This window comes from Papio anubis, chromosome 7, assembly GCF_008728515.1.
Source record: "Papio anubis isolate 15944 chromosome 7, Panubis1.0, whole genome shotgun sequence".
NCBI lineage: Eukaryota > Metazoa > Chordata > Mammalia > Primates > Cercopithecidae > Papio > Papio anubis.
The window spans coordinates 86,898,167-86,920,420 of NC_044982.1; the positions used below are offsets into that span (position 1 = coordinate 86,898,167).

The following is a 22,254-nucleotide window of genomic DNA, read 5'->3' on the forward strand; positions in this document are numbered from 1 at the left end:
AACAGAAAACCAAACACCGCGTATTTCTCACTCATAGGTGGGAACTGAACAATGAATCACTTGGACTCAGGAAGGGACATGCACACACGGGGCCTATCATGGGGGAGGGGGAGGAGGGATTGCATTGGGAGTTATACCTGATGTAAATGACGAGTTGATGGGTGCAACACACCAACAAGGCACAAATGCTCACATATGTAACAAACCTGCGTTATGCACATGTACCTAGCTTACAAGTATAATAATAATAAATAAATTTAAAAAAAAAGAACAGGCTGTATTCTGCACTTAAGGTGCGTAGGACAAAGAAGATGATTGACATCTTTCAGGTAAAACCTGGTAAGATTGGTGGTCCAGGAACACAACTGAGACATCACTTGGATATATTTCTGTGACTGTTTTAAGAAACATTAATTGTGGTGACTCACTCAGCTCACTTTTAACTACTGCATGGTAATTAAAGATGCAAAATAAAATAAGTTACAAGAAGTGAGGTTTTTTTATGGGTCAAAGCAATTTTTCTATATTTTCTCCACAAGTTGGTCATAAAAGTTCTAAGCATTCCTCTTTTTCTAAAATTGAAGCATTATTACTTACTCTCTTGTTAACCTATCTGGATTTTAATTTTGTAACTTTATTATATTTGTTTTGCTGTGGTTCTTTTTTTATACATATACTTTAAGTTCTAGCACCTTTAGACTCAGTGAGATAGCAAAAATATTCAAATAGACCAAAAAATTTTTGGCAATGTCCTCTAATTCAAGAAAATTCTGTGTGTTTTCTCTAATGGCCAAGGGAAAACTTGTGAGACTATAAAAGTTAGTCTCAGTACACAAAGTTCAGACTGGCTATTCCCAGATCTCTTCAGGTACATCTGGTCCATTCATAAAGGCTCTTAATTAGCCAAGTGGTTTACTAAAAAGAACAATTCACTATATATCATTCTCTTAAAATTTTTATGCTTCAAGGGAGTACACATAAAGGGAAATTTGTACTCCTCATTCTCTGAAATTTGCTGTAGTCTCTTCCAGTTATGAAGAAGGTAGGTGGAAACAAATATATTAGAAGAATGAACAAAATTGTAGCATTTTATTGACAATGAGATGATTCTATTAGTAGGAATCCATTCTGCATATTTCCATTTTGTGTTTACCTTCTGGGAAAATGAAAGGATTCTGTAGAGTTAGCTTAAATACTTAGAGGAATTAATATGAATAATGTTAGTAAGAATAACCCTTGTTATAAGTATTATGCTGGCAACAATTGTCGAGTCCTCCTCCTGACTCTTCTGGGCTAATTTGTTCTTTTCTCCCCATTTAATGGTCCTCTTCCCCATCTTTCCCCATGTCCGGTGTTTCTTGCCCACCTCCTTCCCTCCTTTTTATAATACCAGTGAAACCTGGTTTGGGGCATTTCTTTCACATAAAGGTACAAATCATACTGTTAGAGTTGTGAGGATTTTTAGAGTTTTTGATGGAATAAACTCATTTAAAAACAGGAAAGCTAAGGCCCAGAGATTTTTAAATGATATTCCCATGATCACACTGTGAATTTGTGCCAGAACCCAAATGCCTACTTCCATCTCACTGAGACTTATTATAAGGACACACAAGGCGTTTTTCTTTAAACCTAGGTAAAAGGTTTTTTTGTAAATGCAAAATTCTAATGGTTGAATTCCAAGAATAATCTACGGCATGAAAGATTTTACCTTTCAACAGTGACTGGCTCTTCCTGGTTGCTACAATGAGTGCATAAGATTCTGAATAACTCCTTTAATGGGCCTAAACTTAATGTTCAACTTAGAATAAATACAATTCTTCTAAATTTTTTTGAATAATTTTTGGAAAGTCAGAAATGAGCTTTGAAAGAATTATGTGGTGAAGGATCCCCTCCGCAGCATAAATTCAGGAGAGAAATGTCTTAACTACGTTAGCAAGAAATTCCTTTTTCTAAAGAAAAGCATTCCTGAATTCTTACTAACAACAACCATCATAGAAAGTATTTTGCTACAGATGAGAACCCTTGGGTCAACCTCATCCTTGGCATATTTCATGTGGAAATATAATTTCAAGTTTGTCCTTGTCGATCAATGAAATGAATTAATTTTATATCAACACATATCTAAGGTCTATTCTAAATTGCACACTTTGATTCAAAAGAAACAGTTCAACCAATCAGTCAGGACAGAAATTATCTCACAATAAAAATCCTATCATTTGTACTGTCAATGATTAGTATGATTATATTTACTACTGTGCTAAGCAGAAGAGAACTGAACTGAATGTTGATGATTTATTCCACTATTAGACTTCTCTTTATTCTTAAAAATATTTAGAATCACTAAATTTTTATAGGACTTTAAAAACAGTAATATGCTGCTTGCGTGTGTAAGACTAAGACATGGGATTCAGAGTAGTAAAGAGAAAAGTGGAATTTCCAAGCACTATGAATTACTGTGATTTAAAAAACAGCAAAAATCAAATAACAGTATTCCTCCAAAAAAGATGCCAAGTGTAAACTCCATACCTTCACATCTCCCATGGAATGTTAGTCATCAATTTCCACTTCTCTCTTTTACATCTTACTTGCCCATTAACTCTTATACCTAATCTAAAGATTGTTAATATGGCTATACCTCACCTTCAGGATACCTTTTATTTGTTACTTCTCTTCACTGCAAAACTTCTTGAAACAGTACTTATTTTCTCTCCTCCATACACAATTGAAATGGCTCTCAACTCACGCCCAGAAGTCAGCGTTCAGTCTCTCACCTAGCAGATAGCAACTTACAAAGGTGCCCCAACAATACCTCCTCGTGTCTAGACAGTTATCATTATCCTTTACCTTTTTTTGTATTTATTTCTGCTCCTAAAAGGGATCTCTATCTAAAATATTGTTATACTAGTGCTTGTTATAATTATTATCAGAGTTAAAGCCATCACAATGTTCCCAATTACTTAGACTAAAGAACTGGAATAACTTTTTTTTAATTTTCCACATCTTGCTGAAAAAATATTTTGTTATCAGTACCTTAATAATGGCTATTACATATTGACCATTACTATTTGCTAGAAAATTTATATACCTGGTCATATCCAATCCTCACAGAACTTCTATAAAGATGTGCCATTATCACCTATCTTTTCCAGATGTGGCCGTAAGACTCAAATCACTTAAGTAACCTGTCTAAGGTCATTCATATACATAGTAGATATATACCCAGGATTTGAACACAAGCCTCCTGGCACACAAGCTCACATCTTAACCACTTTAATATGTTGCTCAATGGGATCTTACAGGTCTTCATTCACCCCTTTCCTGCTCATACAACCACAACCTGCAGTTATTACCTATTGTTAGGCTTAAAATAATTACTTGGCTTCATTCCCAAGCTCCTTCCCTTCCAATTCACATAGAATACAGAGCTAAATTAAACAATTATTCAAAATTCTTCAGTAGTTCTTGTCTCTATAATAAAACAAACATCCTTTAGAAAGCATTCCAAAATCTCTTATCAATTTTATCTCCTATGAAACTCCTTCACACTTTCTCTCATTTAAACTTTATTGCATTTTCCTCACTTTTTCTCATTTCACTTTTGAATTCCCTATTCTTTTATCCTCTCTTAATTTTTAAGTATTATATTTATGATATTATTTTTTCTTTTTTCTATTTTTTATCTTTCATTTCATTTTGGCCTATTTTTTTCTCTTAAGAACTTTAATATCACCAAATAACATGTGCGCTACAAACTGTTTTGTAGTTCAAAGGAAAAGGAGATAAACATAGGGTTGTGGCATAGACTTAATCTGGCAGACAGACAAGCATAAATAATGGTATTTTATATTAGGGATAAACCTAACATTAATGGAGACACTGAGAAGATCAAGATAATTGAATTATAAGGCATAACCAGGGAAGTAGTGTGAGATAAAATTATGATCTTCGGTTGTTGAATTCTGAACGTCTTTAAGTAATCAAGTATAGAAAGTCACTGTAAGAGTGAGCAGAATGATACAAAATGAGGCTTTGAATTTGAATATAATAATTCTGACTTCCTTCTCATGCTCTTCTTCGAGGTAACTGAAGCTGCTACTTCCTGGAATGAATCAACGAGTGAAACAAATAATTCCATAGTGACTGAATTCATTTTTCTGGGTCTCTCTGATTCTCAGGAACTCCAGATCTTCCTATTTGTGTTGTTTTTTGTATTCTATGGAGGAATCGTGTTTGGAAACCTTCTTATTGTCATAACAGTGGTATCTGACTCCCACCTTCACTCTCCCATGTACTTTCTGCTAGCCAACCTCTCAGTCATTGATCTGTCTCTGTCTTCAGTCACAGCCCCCAAGATGATTACTGACTTTTTCAGCCAGCGCAAAGCCATCTCTTTCAAGGGCTGCTTTGTTCAGATATTTCTCCTTCACTTCTTTGGTGGGAGTGAGATGATAATCCTCATAGCCATGGGCTTTGACAGATATGTAGCAATATGCAGACCCCTGCACTATACTACAATTATGTGTGGCAGTGCATGTGTCGGCATTATGGCTGTTGCATGGGGAATTGGCTTTCTCCATTCAGTGAGCCAGTTGGCCTTTGCCGTTCACTTACCCTTTTGTGGTCCCAATGAGGTTGATAGCTTTTATTGTGACCTTCCTAGGGTAATCAAACTTGCCTGTACAGATACCTACAAGCTAGATATTATGGTCATTGTTAACAGTGGTGTGCTCACTGTGTGTTCTTTTGTTCTTCTAATCATCTCATACACTATCATCCTAATGACCATCCAACGTCGCCCTTCAGATAGGTCATCCAAAGCTCTGTCCACTTTGACTGCTCACATCACAGTAGTTCTTTTGTTCTTTGGACCATGTGTCTTTATTTACGCCTGGCCATTCCCCATCAAGTCATTAGATAAATTCCTCGCTGTATTTTATTCTGTGATCACCCCTCTCTTGAACCCAATTATATACACACTGAGGAACAAAGACATGAAGACTGCAATAAGACGGCTGAGAAAATAGGATGTGCATTCTAGTGTAAAGTCTTAAATCTTATATCACTGTGAGATTAATCTCAGATAATGACATAAAATATAGTGAAGCTGGTAAGTTATTTAGTAAAAGCTCATGAAAATTGTGCCTTTCATTCCCATATAATTTAGTAATCGTCTAGGAACTTTCACATACATTGCCTCAATTTATCTTTCAACAACTTGTGTGTTATATTTTGGAATATAGATACAAAGTTATCATGCTTTCAAAATATTATTTTGTTAATTCTTAAAACAAAGAAAGGCATAAACATATTAGTATTTGTGTACACCTGTACTTTCCTGTGTGTTTAGTAGAAGTTTAGTAGAAGAAAGGAGAGAAAATATAGCCTAGCTTATAAATTTTTTATTATTTGTATTTGGCCCATTTTGTGGAAAACATAAAAAAAGAATTGTCACAGGCTTAATTTTAAAAATATATGCTTAGTGGTAAGGAGATATATGTCAACTTTTAAGAGGTTTGAAAAACAAACGCCTCCCATTATAAGCGTTCATACTTCACCCTCCCACCACTGTAACAACCCACAATCCATGAGGGCATTATCAGGAGTGATTGGAAGAGTAATTTTGCCAATGTGAAATGTGCCTTCTAGGTATTTGACATCCGTGGTGTAACTGCCCATAAGCAGTAGAAAGAATTTAGAGGGATCCAGTCTCTCATCATGTTGGCACAAAGTATATTACTTGGGGCCAGGCACAGTGGCTCACGCCTGTAATCCCAGCACTTTGGGAGGTTAAGGCGGGCAGATCATGAGGTCAGGAGATCGAGACCATCCTGGCTAACATGGTGAAACCCCATCTCTACTAAAACTACAAAAAATTAGCCAGGCGTGGTGGCGGCCTCCTGTAATTCCAGCTACTCAGGAGGCTGAGGCAGGAGAATGGCGTGAACCCAGGAGGCGGAGCCTGCAGTGAGCCGAGATCATGCCACAGCACTCCAGCCTGGGCAACAGGGTGAGATTCCGTCTCAAAAAAAAAAAAAAAAAAAGTTGTTGTGTACAATACTGTGATTCTTATTAATCACGATTTTGGACACATTACTTGGCTTTCATAAGCTTTAGTTTCTACATTTATAAACAGGAGATAATACCTATTATGCATGGTTATTATGAAGAAAAATGACAAAATAGATATAAATCAAGTAGCCCACTTTGAGGCATATTAAGCATTAATAAACGTTATATACTATTAAAATCCTATATATCAACAAAGCCAAAAGTTTCAACCTTGATTTTTTCCCAGCATTCTTATGAAATATGACACATTCCAATCTTAACAGATGCTCATTTAGGATACTGTAGTTGTAAGTGGAAGTGTGTATATGTGTGTGCAAGGGTGTACTCATATACTTCCACCTTACTGCCCTAGAAAGGCATGCCGAAAATTTAAGATAGAAGTAAAGGAAAATATAAATTGAAAAAAAAAATCCTTAACAAATGATTCTGACAAATATCTTCTCTTTCCAGGGAGAATCACTGAGTCGGAATAAAATTGAACATTAAATATTCTAAGAAAAAAGGAATCCAGTTTGTCAAAATGTGACTTGAATTATTAGATAAGGAGAGTCAGATGATAAGAGGGTTAAAATTATGTTTATCTTAGGAAAAATAGAATAGAAAATTTATAAGCAGATTAAAAACACATAATAAAAGTAGTAAATAATAATGACAGTATCTCAAATCAATGCAGGGGGGAAAGACCTACTAATGTGATGGTGGGATAATTGGATAGCAATATAGGAAAATATATATTTAATCTCTTTGTTACACCAAATGCCAGGACATTTAATCTCTTTGTTACACACAATGCCAGGACAATCTCTAAGTGAATTCAAGACATAACTCTTTTTTCAAAAAACTCTACAAACATTAAAAGAAAACAAGTTAATGTTTTTATAATCTATGAATATGATAAAGATGGATAACATTGACTATCAAATTAATTTTTAATGCATAATAAAATTATCAGAAAAGTTAAAAGCTAAGTGAGAAGAAACTACTTATAACTCAAATATTAAAATAGTAGTTATAATACATACGGAACTTCTAAAAAAAACCCAAAGTATTAATAGGAAAATGGGCAAAAGAGATAAACTTACAGTTCATAGATAAGGAGAGTCAGTCTTTTTTTCTTTTTCTTTACAATTGTAGGCAAAAAACTTTTATTTTGCATTTATTTGTAAAATTTACCCCTAATTTATTCATAATTCATTTAACTACTAAGTGCATTAATATGTACAATGCCATGGGAGAAACCAATATATTCAGAATTTCTCTTGAAATTTGAACGGAAGTTATGGGCACCCCTCCCCTGGGAAAGAGGCAGGCAAAAAAATTTTGAATCTATGCAGTAAAATATGTTACTTATATGAATACACACACACACACACACACACACATACATACATATTATCTGAATTAGGCCTTTTTTTTTTAAAATACTTTAAATTCTGGGATACATGTGCAGAATGTGCAGGTTTGTTACACAAGTATACATGTGCCATGGTGGTTTGCTGCGCCTATCAACTCATCATCGACATTAAGTATTTCTCCTAATGCTATCCCTCCCCTTGCCTCCCAACCCTCAACAGGCCCTGGTGTGTGATGTTCCCCTCCCTGTGCCCATATGTTCTCATTGGTTAACTCCCACTTATGAGTAAGAACATGTGGTGTTTGGTTTTCTGTTCTTGTGTTAGTTTGCTGAGAATGATGGTTTCCAGCTTCATCCATGTCCCTGCAAAGGACATGACCTCATTCTTTTTTATGGCTGCAAGAAATGCCAATCAAACCCATAATGAGATACCATCTAGCACCAATTAGAATGGCAATCATTAAAAAGGAAACAATAGATGCTGGAGAGGATGTGGAGAAATAGAAACGTTTTTACACCGTTGGTGAGAGTGTACATTAGTTCGACCATTGTGGAAGACATTGTGGTGTTTCCTCAAGGATCTAGAACTAGAAATACCATTTGACCCAGCAATCGCATTACTGGGTATATACCCAAAGGATTGTAAGTCATTCTACTATAAAGACACATGCACATGTATGTTTATCGCAGCACTATTCACAATAGGAAAGACTTGGAACCAACCCAAATGCCCATCGATGTTAGACTAGATAAAATATGGCACATAGACCTGATCTTAAAATCAAGCACAGAGATTGTTACTTTTACATCTGTTCCTAATTGATAACCATTCAGTTATACCACATCTTAGCTTCTGGCCTACAATGACCACATTTGGGGTTTTTCTTTCAAATTTCATTATAGGTTCAGAGGGTACATGTGCAGGTTTGAGACAAAGGTATACTGCATGATTCTAAGGTTTGGAGTACAAATGATTCCACCTGCCAGGTAGCAAGAATAATACCCCACAGGGAGTTTTTCAACTCTTTTCCCTCTTCCTCCATCCTCCCTCTGGTAGTCTATGGTGTCTATTGTTCTCATCTTTATGTCCATCTGTACTCGATGTTTAGCTTCCCCTTGTAGGTGAGAATACGTGGTATTTGGTTTTCTGTTTCAGTGTTATTTCACTTAGGATAATGGCCTCCAGCTGCCTTCATGCTGCTGCAAAGGACATGACTTTCTTCTTACTAGCTGCATATATTTTGTGGTGGATATGTACCACATTTACTTTAGTCCAAAGTTGATGGGCACCCAGGTGGATTCCATGTCTTTGCTATTGTGAATAGCACTATGACAACCATACAAGCACATGTGTCTTTTTGGTAAAACAACGTATTTTCCTCTGGGCATATATGCAGTAATGCAATTGCTGGATTGAGTGGTAGTTTAACTCTTAGTTCTTTGAGAAATCCCCAGAGTTCTCCACACTGGCTGGACTAAGTTGCATTCCCTCCAGCAGTGTAGAAGTGTTCCCCATTCTCTGTAGCCTCACCAGCATCTGTTAAACAATCTTTAAATATATGAAAAAATGTTCAAGTCTCTCAGATTAAGAGACACGCAAAGTAAAATGATACTTAAATATCAATTCTAACCTATAAAATATCAAATATTTGACCTCAATATTTAATAATACAACCTGTTGATGAAACTGTAGAGAGAAGCACTCTTATGCATTGTTGGTGAGAATACAAAATGGTACAACCTCTTGGCAATATCTAAAAAAATTTACACGTTACTGACTTTTGGTCTAGCAATCCTACTTCTATTCAAAAGATATATTGGCAAAAATACAAAATAATGGATGCACAAGTCTATTCATTGAAGCATTGTTTTTAATAGTAAAGAATGGAAAGTAGGCCGGGCGTGGTGGCTCATGCCTGTAATCCCAGCACTTTGGGAGGCGGAGGCGGGCAGATCACTTGAGGCCAGGAATTCAAGACCAGCCTGGCTAACACGGTGAAATCCCATCTCCACCAAAAAAACAAAAATTAGCCGGGCATGGTGGTGCACACTTGTAATTCCAGCTACTTGAGAAGCTGAGGTGGGAGGATCGCTTGAATCTGGGAGATAGAGGTTTCAGTGAGCCCAGATTGCGCCTCTGCACTCCAGCCAGGGCAACAGAGTAAGACTCCCTCTCAAAAAAAAAAAAAAAAAAAGGAAAATAACCAAATGACAATGACAATTAGTAAGTACTACTTGCATGACTTGTACACAATAGAGTATTAAGCAGCTATAAAATGAGTGAGAAACATCTCCAAATACAACTCTAAAGTAATCTACAAGGTATATCTTAACTGAAAAGAAACAAAAAATTGACACCAGAATGCTATTTTTATGTTAAGATAGGGATATATACATTGGATTTACATGCATATATGACTCATAAGTATACATTTTGTAAATATTTAAATAAGCATACTTAAAATGGCAAAAACATAATACATATATAATTTTTTCGTGGCAGAAGGAGGAAACAAGGCAAGGCATGGGGATAAAAGCTACGCTTTTCTGAATACATCTTATTTTAGATTTTTGATTTTGAAATCATGTAACTGTTTTATGTAATTTAAAAATGTAATTAAATTAAGAGAAAAAATTACAACTGCTAAAAATCAAGAGTTGGCAGTTTAATTAAGTTATATAACATCAGAGAAAAGAATTGTTTCATGGGACACTAACATACAGTCAAATTCATTTGGAACCCAGTGAATTAATGGGCCTAAGATAACCAACAGAAGCTAAAATGATGAGTAACTGTTTCAAAAGAAAACCTACATGAAATGAATCAGCTGAAAATACCTGAACCTACTGATCAAGTTTTATATCACATGAAGTGAATACACATAAAGTATAATACAAAGCACACAGAACCAACTAGAAATGAGCCTAAATGGTAAAGAATCTCTATTTTATGACAATATACAGGAAATATGTGGAAGAGAGAAACATGCAAGAACACTATAGGATTTAATAAGATAATCACAAGGTATGGAAAATTCAACAGGATGAATAGCCTGGATTATTCAGCAAATACACAGAGCGAGAAAGCAGGAGGAAGGAATTCATACAGGTTTTTAAAAACTAAAAAGATATATTAACCAATGCAACTTTGAAACTTCTTTAGATCCTGATTCAAATAATTCAAATAGACCAAACATAACAAATGTATTTGAAACTATTAAAATAATTTACAGAATGACTAGGTATTTGATTATATCAAATATAGACAATAATAACCTTGAATGTACATGGATTAAATATCCACTTAGGGGCTGGGCGTGGTGTCTCATGACTATAATCCCAGCACTTTTTTTTTTTTTTGAGACAGAGTCTCGCACTTTCACCCAGGCTGGAGTGCAGTGGCGCGATCTTGGCTCACTGCAAGCTCCACCTCCCGGGTTCATGCCATTCTCCTGTCTCAGCCTCCCCAGCAGCTGGGACTACAGGCACCCACCATCACGCCCGGCTAATTTTTTGTATTTTTAGTAGAGATGGGGTTTCACCATTTTAACTAGGATGGTCTCGATCTCCTGACCTCGTGATCCGCCCACCTGGGCCTCCCGAAGTACTAGGATTACAGGCATGAGCCACTGCGCCTGGCCAATCCCAGCACTTTGGGAGGCCAAGGCAGAAGGATTGCTTGAGGTCAGAGGTTCAAGTCCAGCCTGGTCAACACAATGAGACCCAGCTCTACAAAAAACAAATAAAAATTAAAAATTAAACTAATTTTTTAAAAATATGTTATTTCTTCTAAATTCACTATCTGAAAGATACAGAATGACTTAATGAATTTTAACTATGACCTGACTATGTGTTGCCATGAACAAACGCACTTTACCTGTAAAAACACATATTAACTAAAAGTAAAGAGATGGAAAACTATATTCTATGAACAGAAACCAAAATGAGTAGGAGTAACTATATTTATGTCAGACAAAACAGACTTTAAGTCAAAACTAGTTTTAGAAAAAAGACAAAAATAGTTATTATACAAAGATAAAGGAATCAATCCAGAAAGAGGATATAGCAATTTTAAATATATATGCAGCCAACACTGGAGCAGCCAGATTTGTAAAGTAAATATTACTAGATCAAAACAGAGAGATAGACTCAAATATAATAATAGTGAAGGACTTCAACACCCCACTTTCAGCATTAAACAGATCATCTAATAAGAAAATGAATCTCACAGCCCTTGCCTTGGAGAGTCCATAGGGACCAGGGATTGGTCTGAACCCACAGCAGAGGGCACCTACCTCATGGAAAGGTGGCTGCATTTTTCTTCATGCAGTTTTCAGTCCTCACTTCTCCTCACCAAGCAGGGCCACTTGGCCTGGGACTCCTGTACAACCACCCTGTCCCCACCTGATCACTTCAATAAGAAGTAACCCAGGATTTCTCCAAGGAGGAAATACCAGAGTCAATTCACAACCCCTCGTGGTACCACCATAACAGCCCTTGGGCTGGGGAAGTTCGAGTCTAGTCACTGCGATGGCACCTTCGGCACACCACAACCACCATACAGAGAGGAGTCCAGCCCCCTCCCCCAGGAACCCCCACCACCCACTCCACCAGGCACGGCCCCCAGCTCATAACTGCAGATCAGTTGCCCCACTGACAGCTGAGCTTACCTACGGGCAGTGGCCCAGACTTTCCCTGGGGAGAGGCTCCCAGAGGCAAATGGCAGCCTCTCTGCCCCTGTCACAGCAGCAGTTCTATCCCTGCTGTCCTCAGTCTCGGAAAGAAACAGAGCGCCTGAAGGCTACACCTGAACTTACAGCATGCCACAGTTCCCATATGGAGAGCAGAACAGTCTCTCCTCCCAGTAAGCCCTAAACCCCCTGATTCCCAACAAGCAGAGCCCTAACCTCACACCAGCAGTACAGCTGCCCCACCCCAAAGCTGAACATTCCCAGTAATAGCAGCTCATCTAGAGATGGAGCCCCCAGAGTCAACCAAAAGTCCCTCTGCCACTGCCTCTATGGTGGTACTACCCCTGCTACCCTTGAACTAACAAAGGAGCAAAGACCCCCAGTGCTTTAACCACACCTCCAACAAGCTGCAGTCAACAACAAAGAAGAAGCCAGTCTGTCTCCCATGGGTCCTACCCACACCCGCTGCTGTTCACCATGGATAATAGAGTCAACAGTGTGAAAACGACCATACTGCCAAAAGCAACCTACAAATTCAATGCAATTCCCAACAGAATACCACCATCATTCTTCACAGTACTAGAAAAAACAATGCTAAAATTCACATGAACCAAAAAAGAGCACACATAGCCAAAGCAAGACTAGGCAAAAAGAACACATCTAGAGACATCACATTACTCGACTTCAAACTATACTATAAGGCCATAGTCACGAAAACAGCATGGTACTGGTATAAAAATAGGCATATAGACCAATGGAATAGAATAGAGAACCCAGAAATAAAGCCAAATACTTACAGTCAACTGATCTTTGACAAAGCAAGCAAAAACATGAAGTGGGGAAAGGACACCCTATTCAACAAATGGTGCTGGTATAATTGGCAAGTCACATGTAGAATAATGCAACTGGATCCTCCTCTCTCACCTTATTAAAAAATCAACTCAAGATGGATCACAGACTTAAATCTAAGACTTGAAAACATAAAAATTCTAGAAGATAACATTGTAAAAACTCTTCTAGACATTGGCTTAGGCAAAGACTTCACAATCAAGAACCCAAAAGCAAACACAACAAAACAAAGACAAATATATGGGACTTAATTAAGCTGAAAAGCTTCTGCACAGCAAAAGAAATAATCAGAATAAACAGACAATCCGCAGAGAGAAAATCTTCACAAACTATACATCCAGCAGAGGACTAATATCCAGAATCTACAAAGAATTCATATAAATCAGCAAGAGAAAAAAAAAACAAACAAACAATCCTATCAAAAAGTGGGCTAAGGACATGAATAGACAATTCTCAAAAGAAGATATACAGCTGGCCAACAAACATATGAAAAAATGCTCAACATCACTAATGATCAGGAAAATGCAAATCAAAACCACAATGCAATATCACCTTACTCCTTCAAGAATGGCCATAATCAAAAAACCAAAAAATGATGTTGGTGTGGATGTGGTGAAAAGGGAACACTTTTACACTGTTGGTGAGAATGTAAACTCATATAATCACTATGGAAAACAGGGAGAAGATTCATTTAAAAACTAAAAGTAGAACTACCATATGATGCAGCAATCCCACTACTGGATATCTACCCAGAGAAAAAGAAGACATATGAAAAAGATACTTGCACACGCATGTTTAAAGCAGCACAATTTGCAATTGCAAAAATATGGAAACAGCCCAAATGCCCATCAATCAAGTGGATAAACAAAATACTATATATTTATATACACACACACACACACACCACAGATATACATACACACACACACACACACACACACACCATGGAATACTACTCAGTCATAAAAAGGAATGAAATAATGGTATTTGCAGCAATCTGAATGGAATTGGAGACCATTATTCTAAGTGAAGTAACTCAGGAATAGAAAACCAAATCATGTATGTTCTCACTCATAAGTGGGGGTTAAGTTATGAGGATGAAAAGGCATAAGAATGATACAATGAACTTTGGGGACTAGGGGAAAGGGTGGGTGGGGATGAGGGATAAAAGACTACACACTGTGTACTGTACACTGCTCGGGTGATGAGTGCACCAAAATCTCAGAAATCACCACTAAAGAACTTATTCATGTAACCAAACACCACCTGTTCCCCAAAAACCTATTGAAATAATAAGTAAATAAGATAAATGATGTTCTGTAACCATGGTTCTGTGAATTATTTCAGGGGAAGAATCTACCACTCTATTAGTATTACTTAGCAAAAATAATTAGATTCATAACTTGGTTAGGGTGGAGCCAGGTGTGTAGGGAGAGGAGAGATTCAATAGTTAAAACTGGAATGTGTCTATATGACAACTCATTATAAGTGAAACTCACCACAAACTAGCCTTGAACTTACTGAATACAAGGCATGTTATGCACATACCGATGGTGGTTTGAAACCTGGACACAAAGTGTATTCTGTGTGATCCAGCAGTGGGGGTACAAAGAACTGTACCTGATATGGCTGAACCCTTTTAAATTCAGATTATTCTCCTGCTGCCACTGTACTGTATCCATCATCTGTAATGAAACTATTTTATGAGAATAAATAATTTGATTCCCCTGAGCCCTTTCAGCAATAACTTAGCATGATTAATGTATAATTATGCAATTAATACACAAGGAATAAAGAGTGAAGTTCATATCCAATGAAGCGCATCTTAAAGTATTAATGCTACTGGAAAAAGAATTAGACATGCAAGAAATCAGGGAATATTGTATTGACAAATCCCTTCCAGAGGAATCAACAAGAAGACAAACTGCATCAAGGACATAACTGGAAAAATTTTTTCATGAAAAGACTCATAGTGAGCAATCTATATATTTAATTGTATATCTAATATTGAAATAAAGAACATTGTTAAAATAAAAGAATGTAAATACTGTATGTTCTGACAAAGAAATAATACAACCTAAACAAAATGGAAAGAGAAGGGAGAAAAGGGAAAGCAGAATAAGATCATTAATTGTTGTGTAGGAAATAGGAAGACTCAAGGATGTCCTTTAAAACTGTCAAACCATATAGTAAGAGGATAAATAAGAAAGGGAACTATTGAGGCACTAGAGAATTTGTAAATATATGTTACCCACACAAAAAAAAATTCTTCCTAAATAACAAAATAAAAATTTAAGAAAAAAGATGGGTCAAGTGGAAAAAGCAGCACAGTAAATATAGCATAATATAAACAGAAAAAAAAATAATGTGACAGAGTACAGACAAACATATCAGTCTCATCAACATACATGAATGGGCTTAACTCACATATTAAAAGCAATGAGTTTTTATAAAAATCCAAAATTACAACTATATACAAGAGGTACAAGCGAAAGTAGTTGAAAAAGTCGTTAAAAGTGGGAAAGTAATTGACAAAGATTCTGAGATATAGATTATCTAAACAATATAACAAGATAACCAGTAAGATAGATTTCATGGATATGTCCTAACACTAGCCTGATAATAGACAGTATCTCTTCTTCTCAAGTGCACTGAAACATTCACAAAATTTCATTATATATTAGTTCTTTAAAAAACACTAGGAAGTGTCAGAAAGCAGAAATACCACAAAAATATTTTTTTTTCATTTTAATAGATAGTTTGCTTTATTTTATGTGCTTTTTCTGGGTTTTCACACTTTTTTTTTCCATCTGGGACATCCTTTCACTCTTCGTAGCTTTTATTCTTTTTTTTTTTCAATTATGCTTTAAGTTCTAGGGTACATGTGCACAACGTGCAGGTTTGTTATATATGTATACATGTGCCATGTTGGTGTGCTGCACACATTAACTCATCACTTACATTAGGTATATCGCCTAATAATATCCCTCCCCTTCCCCCCTCCCCACAATAGACCCTGGTATGTGATGTTACCCTTCCTGTGTCCAAGTGATCTCATTGTTCAATTCCCACCTATGAGGGAGAACATGCGGTGTTTGGATTTCTGTTCTTGTGATAGTTTGCTGAGAATGATGGTTTCCAGCTGCATCCGTGTCCCTACAAAGGACACGAACTCATTCTTTTTTATGGCTGCATAGTATTCCATGGTGTATATGTGCCACATTTTCTTAATCTAGTCTGTCACTGATGGACATTTGGGTTGATTCCAAGTCTTTGCTAGTGTGAATAGTGCCGCAATAAACATACGTGTGCATGTGTCTTTATAGCAGCATGATTTATAATCCTTTGGGTATATACCCAGTAATGGGATGGCTGGGTCATATGGTATTTCTAGTTCTAGATCCTTGAGGAATCGCCACACTGTTTTCCACAATGGTTGAACTAGTTTACAGTCCCACAAACAGTGTAAAAGTGTTCCTATTTCTCCACATCCTCTCTAGCACCTGTTGTTTCCTGATGTTTTAATGATTGCCATTCTAACTGGTGTGAGATGGTATCTCATTGTGGTTTTGATTTGCATTTCTCTGATGGCCAGTGATGATGAGCATTTTTTCATGTGTCTGTTGGCTGTATGAATGTCTTCTTTTGAGAAGTGTCTGTTCATATACTTTGCCCACTTTTTGATGGGATTGTTTTTTTCTTCTAATTTGTTTGAGTTCTTTATAGGTTCTGGATATTAGCCCTTTGTCAGATGAGTAGATTGCAAAAATTTTCTCCCATTTTATAGGTTGCCTGTTCACTCTGATGGTAGTTTCTCTTGCTGTGCAAAAGCTCTTTATTTTAATCAGATCCCATTTGTCAATTTTGGCTTTTGTTGCCATTGCTTTTGGTGTTTTAGACAAAAGTCCTTGCCCATGCCTATGTCCTGAATGGTATTACCTAGGTTTTCTTATAGGGTTTTTATGGTATTAGGTCTAACATTTAAGTCTCTAATCCATCTTGAATTAATTTTCGTATAAGAAGTAAGGAAAGGATCCAGTTTCAGCTTTCTACTTATGGCTAGCCAATTTTCCCAGCACCATTTTTTAAATAGGGAATCCTTTCCCCATTTCTTGTTTTTCTCAGGTTTGTCAAAGTTCAGATGGCTATAAATGTGTGGTATTATTTCCGAGGGCTCTGTTCTGTTCCATTGGTCTAGGATCTCTGTTTCTCGGTACCAGTATCATGCTGTTTTGGTTACTGTAGGCCCGTAGTATAGTTTGAAGTCAAGAAAGTGCTTACGCCTCCAACTTTGTTCCCTTTGGCTTGTGGGATTATCTCTTTGGCAATGTAATTTTTTGTTCCATATGAACTTTTGAAGCAGTTTTTTCCAAATTCTGTAAGAAAGCTCACTGGTAGCTTGATGGGGATGGTAATTGAATCTATGGAATTCATCTCTTGGGCAGTATGGCCATTTTCATGATATTGATTCTTCCTATCCATGAACATGGTATGTTCTTCCATTTGTTTGTGTCCTCTTTTATTTCACTGAGCAGTGGTTTGTAGTTCTCCTTGAAGAGGTCCTTCACATCCCTTGTAAGTTGGATTCCTAGGTACTTTATTCTGTTTGAAGCTATTGTGGATGGGAGTTCATTCATGATTTGGCTCTCTGTTTGTCTGTTACTGGTGTATAAGAATGTGTGTGATTTTTGCACATTGATTTTGTATCCTGAGTCTTTGCTGAAGTTGCTTATCAGCTTAAGGAGATTTTGGGCTGAGATGATGGGGTTTTCTAAATATACAATCATGTCATCTGCGAACAGGGACAATTTGACTTCTTCTTTTCCTAACTGAATACCCTTGATTTCTTTCTCTTGCCTGATTGCCCTAGCCATAACTTCCAACACGATGTTGAATAGGAGTGGTGAGAGAGGGCATCCCTGTCGTGTGCCAGTTTTCAAAGGGAATGCTTCTAGTTTTTACCCATTCAGTATGATATTGGCTGTGGATTTGTTATAAATAGCTCTTATTATTTTGAGATATGTTCCATCAATACCGAATTTACTGAGTTTTTAGCATGAAGGGCTGTAGAATATTGTCAAAGGACTTTTCTGCATGTATTGAGATAATCATGTAGTTTTTGTCTTTGGTTCTGTTTATATGCTGGATTACATTTATTGATTTGCATATGTTGAACCAGCCTTGCATCCCAGGGATGAAGCCTACTTGATCATGGTGGATAAGCTTTTTGATGTGCTGCTGGATTCGGTTTGCCAGTATTTTATTGAGGATTTTTGCATTGATGTTCATCAGGGATATTGGTCTAAAATTCTTTTTTGTTGTGTCTCTGCCAGGCTTTGGTATCAGGATGATGTTGGCCTCATAAAATGAGTTAAGGAGGATTCCCTGTTTTTCTATTGATTGGAATAGTCTCAGAAGGAATGGTACCAGCTCCTCCTTGTACCTCTGATAGAATTCAGCTGTGAATCCATCTGGTCCTGGACTTTTTTTGGTTGGTAGATTTTGTCTTTTCACATAATCCCATACTTCTTGGAGACTTTGTTCATTTCTTTTTACTCTTTTTTCTCTACACTTCTCTTCTCACTCCATTTCATTCATTTGATCTTCAGTCACTGACACTCTTTCTTCCAGTTGATCAAGTTGGTTACTGAAGCTTGTGCATTTTTCACATAGTTCTCATGTCATGGTTTTCATCTCTATTAGTTCGTTTATGGTCTTCTCTGCATAGATTATTCTAGTTTTCCATTCTTCCATTCTTTTTTCAAGGTTTTTAATTTCTTTGCACTGGGTATGTAGTTCCTCCTTCAGCTCTGAGAAGTTTGATCAACTGAAGCCTTCTTCTCTCGACTCATCAAAGTCATTCTCCATCCAGTTTTGTTCTGTTGCTAGCGATGAGCTGTGTTCCTTTGGAGGGGGAGACGAGCCCTGATTTTTTGAATTTCCAGCTTTTCTGCAATGCTTTTTCCCCATCTTTGTGGTTTTATCTGCCTTTGGTCTTTGATGATGGTGATGTACTGATGGGGTTTTGGTGTGGGTGTCCTTTCTGTTTGTTAGTTTTCCTTGTAACAGTCAGGACCCTCAGCTGTAGGTCCGTTGGAGTTTTTTTGAGGTCCACTCCAGATCCTGTTTGCCTGAGTATCAGCAGCAGAAGCTGCAGAAGAGAGAATATTGCTGAACAGCAAGTGTTGCTGTCTGATTCTTGCTCTGGAAGCTTTGTCTCAGAAGTGTACCCAGCCATGTGAGGTGTCGGTCTGCACCTAGTGGGGGATGTCTCCCAGTTAGGCTACTCAGGGGTCTGAGACCCACTTGAGCAGGAAGTCTGTCCGTTCTCAGATCTCAACTTCCATGCTGGGAGAACCACTGCTCTCTTCAAAGCTGTCAGACAGGGACATTTACATCTGCAGAGGTTTCTGCTGCTTTTCGTTTAGCTATGCCCTGTCCCCAGAGGTAGAGTCTACAGAGGCAGGCAGGCCTCCTTGAGCTGCAGTGGGCTCCACCCAATTAGAGCCTCCAGGCAGCTTTGTTTACCTACTTAAGCCTCAGCAATTGCAGGAGCCCCTCCCCCAGCCTTGCTGCCACCTTACAGTTAGATATCAGACTGCTGTGCTAGCAATGAGGGAGGCTCCGTGGGCATAGGACCCTCTGGGCCAAGTGTGGGATATAATCTCCTGGTATGCCATTTGCTAAGACCCTTGGTAAAGTGCAGTATTAGGGTGGGAGTTACCCGATTTTCCAGGTGTTGTATGTCTCAGTTTCCCTTGGCTAGGATAAGGAATTCCCTTCCCCCTTGCACTTCCCAGGTGAGGTGATGCCTTGCCCTGCTTCAGCTCTTGCCGGTTGGGCTGCACCCGCTGACCATCACTGACTGTCTGACATACCCCAGTAAGATGAACCTGGTACCTCAGTTGAAAATGCAGAAATCACCCATCTTCTGTGTTGCTCATGCTGGGAGCCGTAGGCTGGAGCTGTTCCTATTCAGTCATCTTGGGCGCCCCCTCAAAAATACTTTTTCATAAGGCAATAACACTAGAAGTTAAAAGGAAAGGAATTGGGAAACACAGGGCCCTTTCAATCGAAAATTTTTCAACTTGCTCTTAAGTAACACAAGGATGATAGTGGAAATACAAAAATGAGACATAAATATTCTGAATAGTGATAATAAAACAGTGCATACCAGAATACAAACTGTTTCCAAGTTACAATGGTTCAACCATTTTTCAGTATTATGATGATGGAAAGTGATATGCATTCACTAGAAACCATGCTCCAGGATGGGTGCAGTGGCTCATGCCTGTAATCCCAGCACTTTGGTAGGCGAAGGCAGGCAGATAACAAGGTCAAGAGATCAAGACCAACCTGGCCAACATGGTGAAACACCATCTCTCCTAAAAATACAAAAATTAGCTGGGCATTGTGGTGCGTATCTATAATCCCAGCTACTCAGGAAGCTGCAGCAGGAGAATCACTTGAACCAGGGAGTTGGAGTCGAAGGTGTTGCAGTGAGCCAATATCACACCACTGTCTCCAGCCTGGCAACAGAGAGAGACTCCATCTCAAAAAAAGAGAAAGAAACCCTACTCCAAATTTTGAATTTTGTGAATGCTGTCTCACAATGTTGTGCAACAGTGGTGAGCTGCAGCTTCCAATCAGTCAAATGATAATAAAGGTAGATAATCCATCTTGATATCTTCCTGAAGAACATAGTACTTACTAACCATCAACAAGCATCAATACTTTCTACCAGCTATTATCAACCCTCATCATTGGAAGAGAGAGAAACTGACTGTGTCAAAGTATTAGTCCCATCTTTCAGCAATTAACTTTAGCTCAATGTTTCAAAAATTCTTCAGGCCCTGTGTGATTTCAGCTATGTACATTAATGGTGAGTACCCATAAAACCATTCTGTTTCTTATTCTCAGTACCATATTTAATAAATATCAGTTGTTCAATACTTTATTATAAAATAGATTTTGTTAGGTTATTTTGATCAACTGAAGTCTAATCTAAATGTTCTGAGCATGTTCAAAGTAAGCCAGGCTAACCTATAATTTTAGGTGTAGTAAATGCATTTTTAACTTATGATATTTTCAGTTTACAGGGGTTTTATTGAGACATAACTTCATCATACATCAAGAAGCATCTGTATATGGGATATAGTTAAAGCAGTGATCAGAGGAAAATCTACAGCCTTAACACATTTATTAATAAAAGTGTAGGAATTAAATTAATTATCAACTCAAAACTGTAAAAAGTATCTAAAAGAGTAAGCAGAATGTACAAGAAAGAACCCAAACTAAATAAAAGTGAAAATTAATAAAATAAGAAGCCAAAAAACAGTAGATCAAATCAGTAAACCAAAAATCTTTTTCTTTAAACAAATCAACAAAGTAAATAAACAAGTAGTTCATTAATCATGAATAAAAAAAAAAGAGAAAGCACAGAAATGAATAAGGAATGGTGAGAGAAATAACTATTGATAATCAGCAAATACAAAATCATTAGAAACAACGTTGTTCACATCTATGAAAAACATCTAAAGTTAGAGGGAATGGGTAATTTTCTAGAAAAATACAATTCACCACAATTGACTTAAAAAAAAAAAAAGAAGTGCAGCACTTATGTGAACAATTTCCATAGAAAAATACAGTTGTCATGGAATTATAACACACACACACACACTAGGTTTAGATGTTTTCATGGAGAATTCCACCAAACCTTCAGAAATCAGATCGTCCAAAGGCAAATTAACAACCCTCAGCCATTTGAGGCAAAATATTACAATTGAGGCAAGATATACTGTACTGAAAGCTTGAGAAAAAAGCAGGAGAGAAAGTTTCTTTGGGAAATTTGAGTATTCAAAAGTGCTTACATATAATGAAAAATTTGGAAATCCATGAGCATGACCAAGGTGGGACAATGCTCAGAAAAGGCCTGAGAAGACACTAATAATTTACCTTTAGTAATTCCCAGGCTGTGGCAAGAAAAAATAAAGGCTAACAGAGATTTATATATGGCTTGGCTAAGTGTTGAAGGATCCCCAATGCAGAGTCAGTCAGCAAAGTCTGGGAGAGGTTTTTCATATTTTTTTTCTTTTTTGGCTCCTTGCAGTCAAGGAAATCTTTTTTAAATCACTAAATGCTAAATGAACACAAGCTAAAGGAACAGAGCCTTCAAACATCAAACATAAAAAAGAATACAGATATTACAAAAGCAGTTTACAAAAGTTACTAAACAAATATAAACTACATTCCACAGTGAGTAACAAAAATAACCTTGAAAAGGGGGAAAAT

At 37.2% G+C, this 22,254-nt stretch overlaps 1 protein-coding gene across 1 annotated transcript; it reads left to right on the forward strand.

Annotated features, from left to right (window-relative positions):
• Positions 1-287: 287 nt before the first annotated feature.
• LOC108586650 (olfactory receptor 4F4) lies at positions 288-5,833 on the forward strand. Its single transcript, XM_031668287.1, has one exon. It carries the CDS (start codon positions 4,065-4,067, stop codon positions 5,022-5,024), a length of 960 nt encoding a protein of 319 aa, XP_031524147.1. The 5' UTR covers positions 288-4,064; the 3' UTR covers positions 5,025-5,833.
• The last annotated feature ends 16,421 nt before the right edge of the window (positions 5,834-22,254 follow it).

Excerpts from the sequence above, each read along its gene's own strand:
- LOC108586650 (XM_031668287.1), top strand. The coding sequence starts at position 4,065 with ATGCTCTTCTTCGAGGTAACTGAAGCTGCTACTTCCTGGAATGAATCA.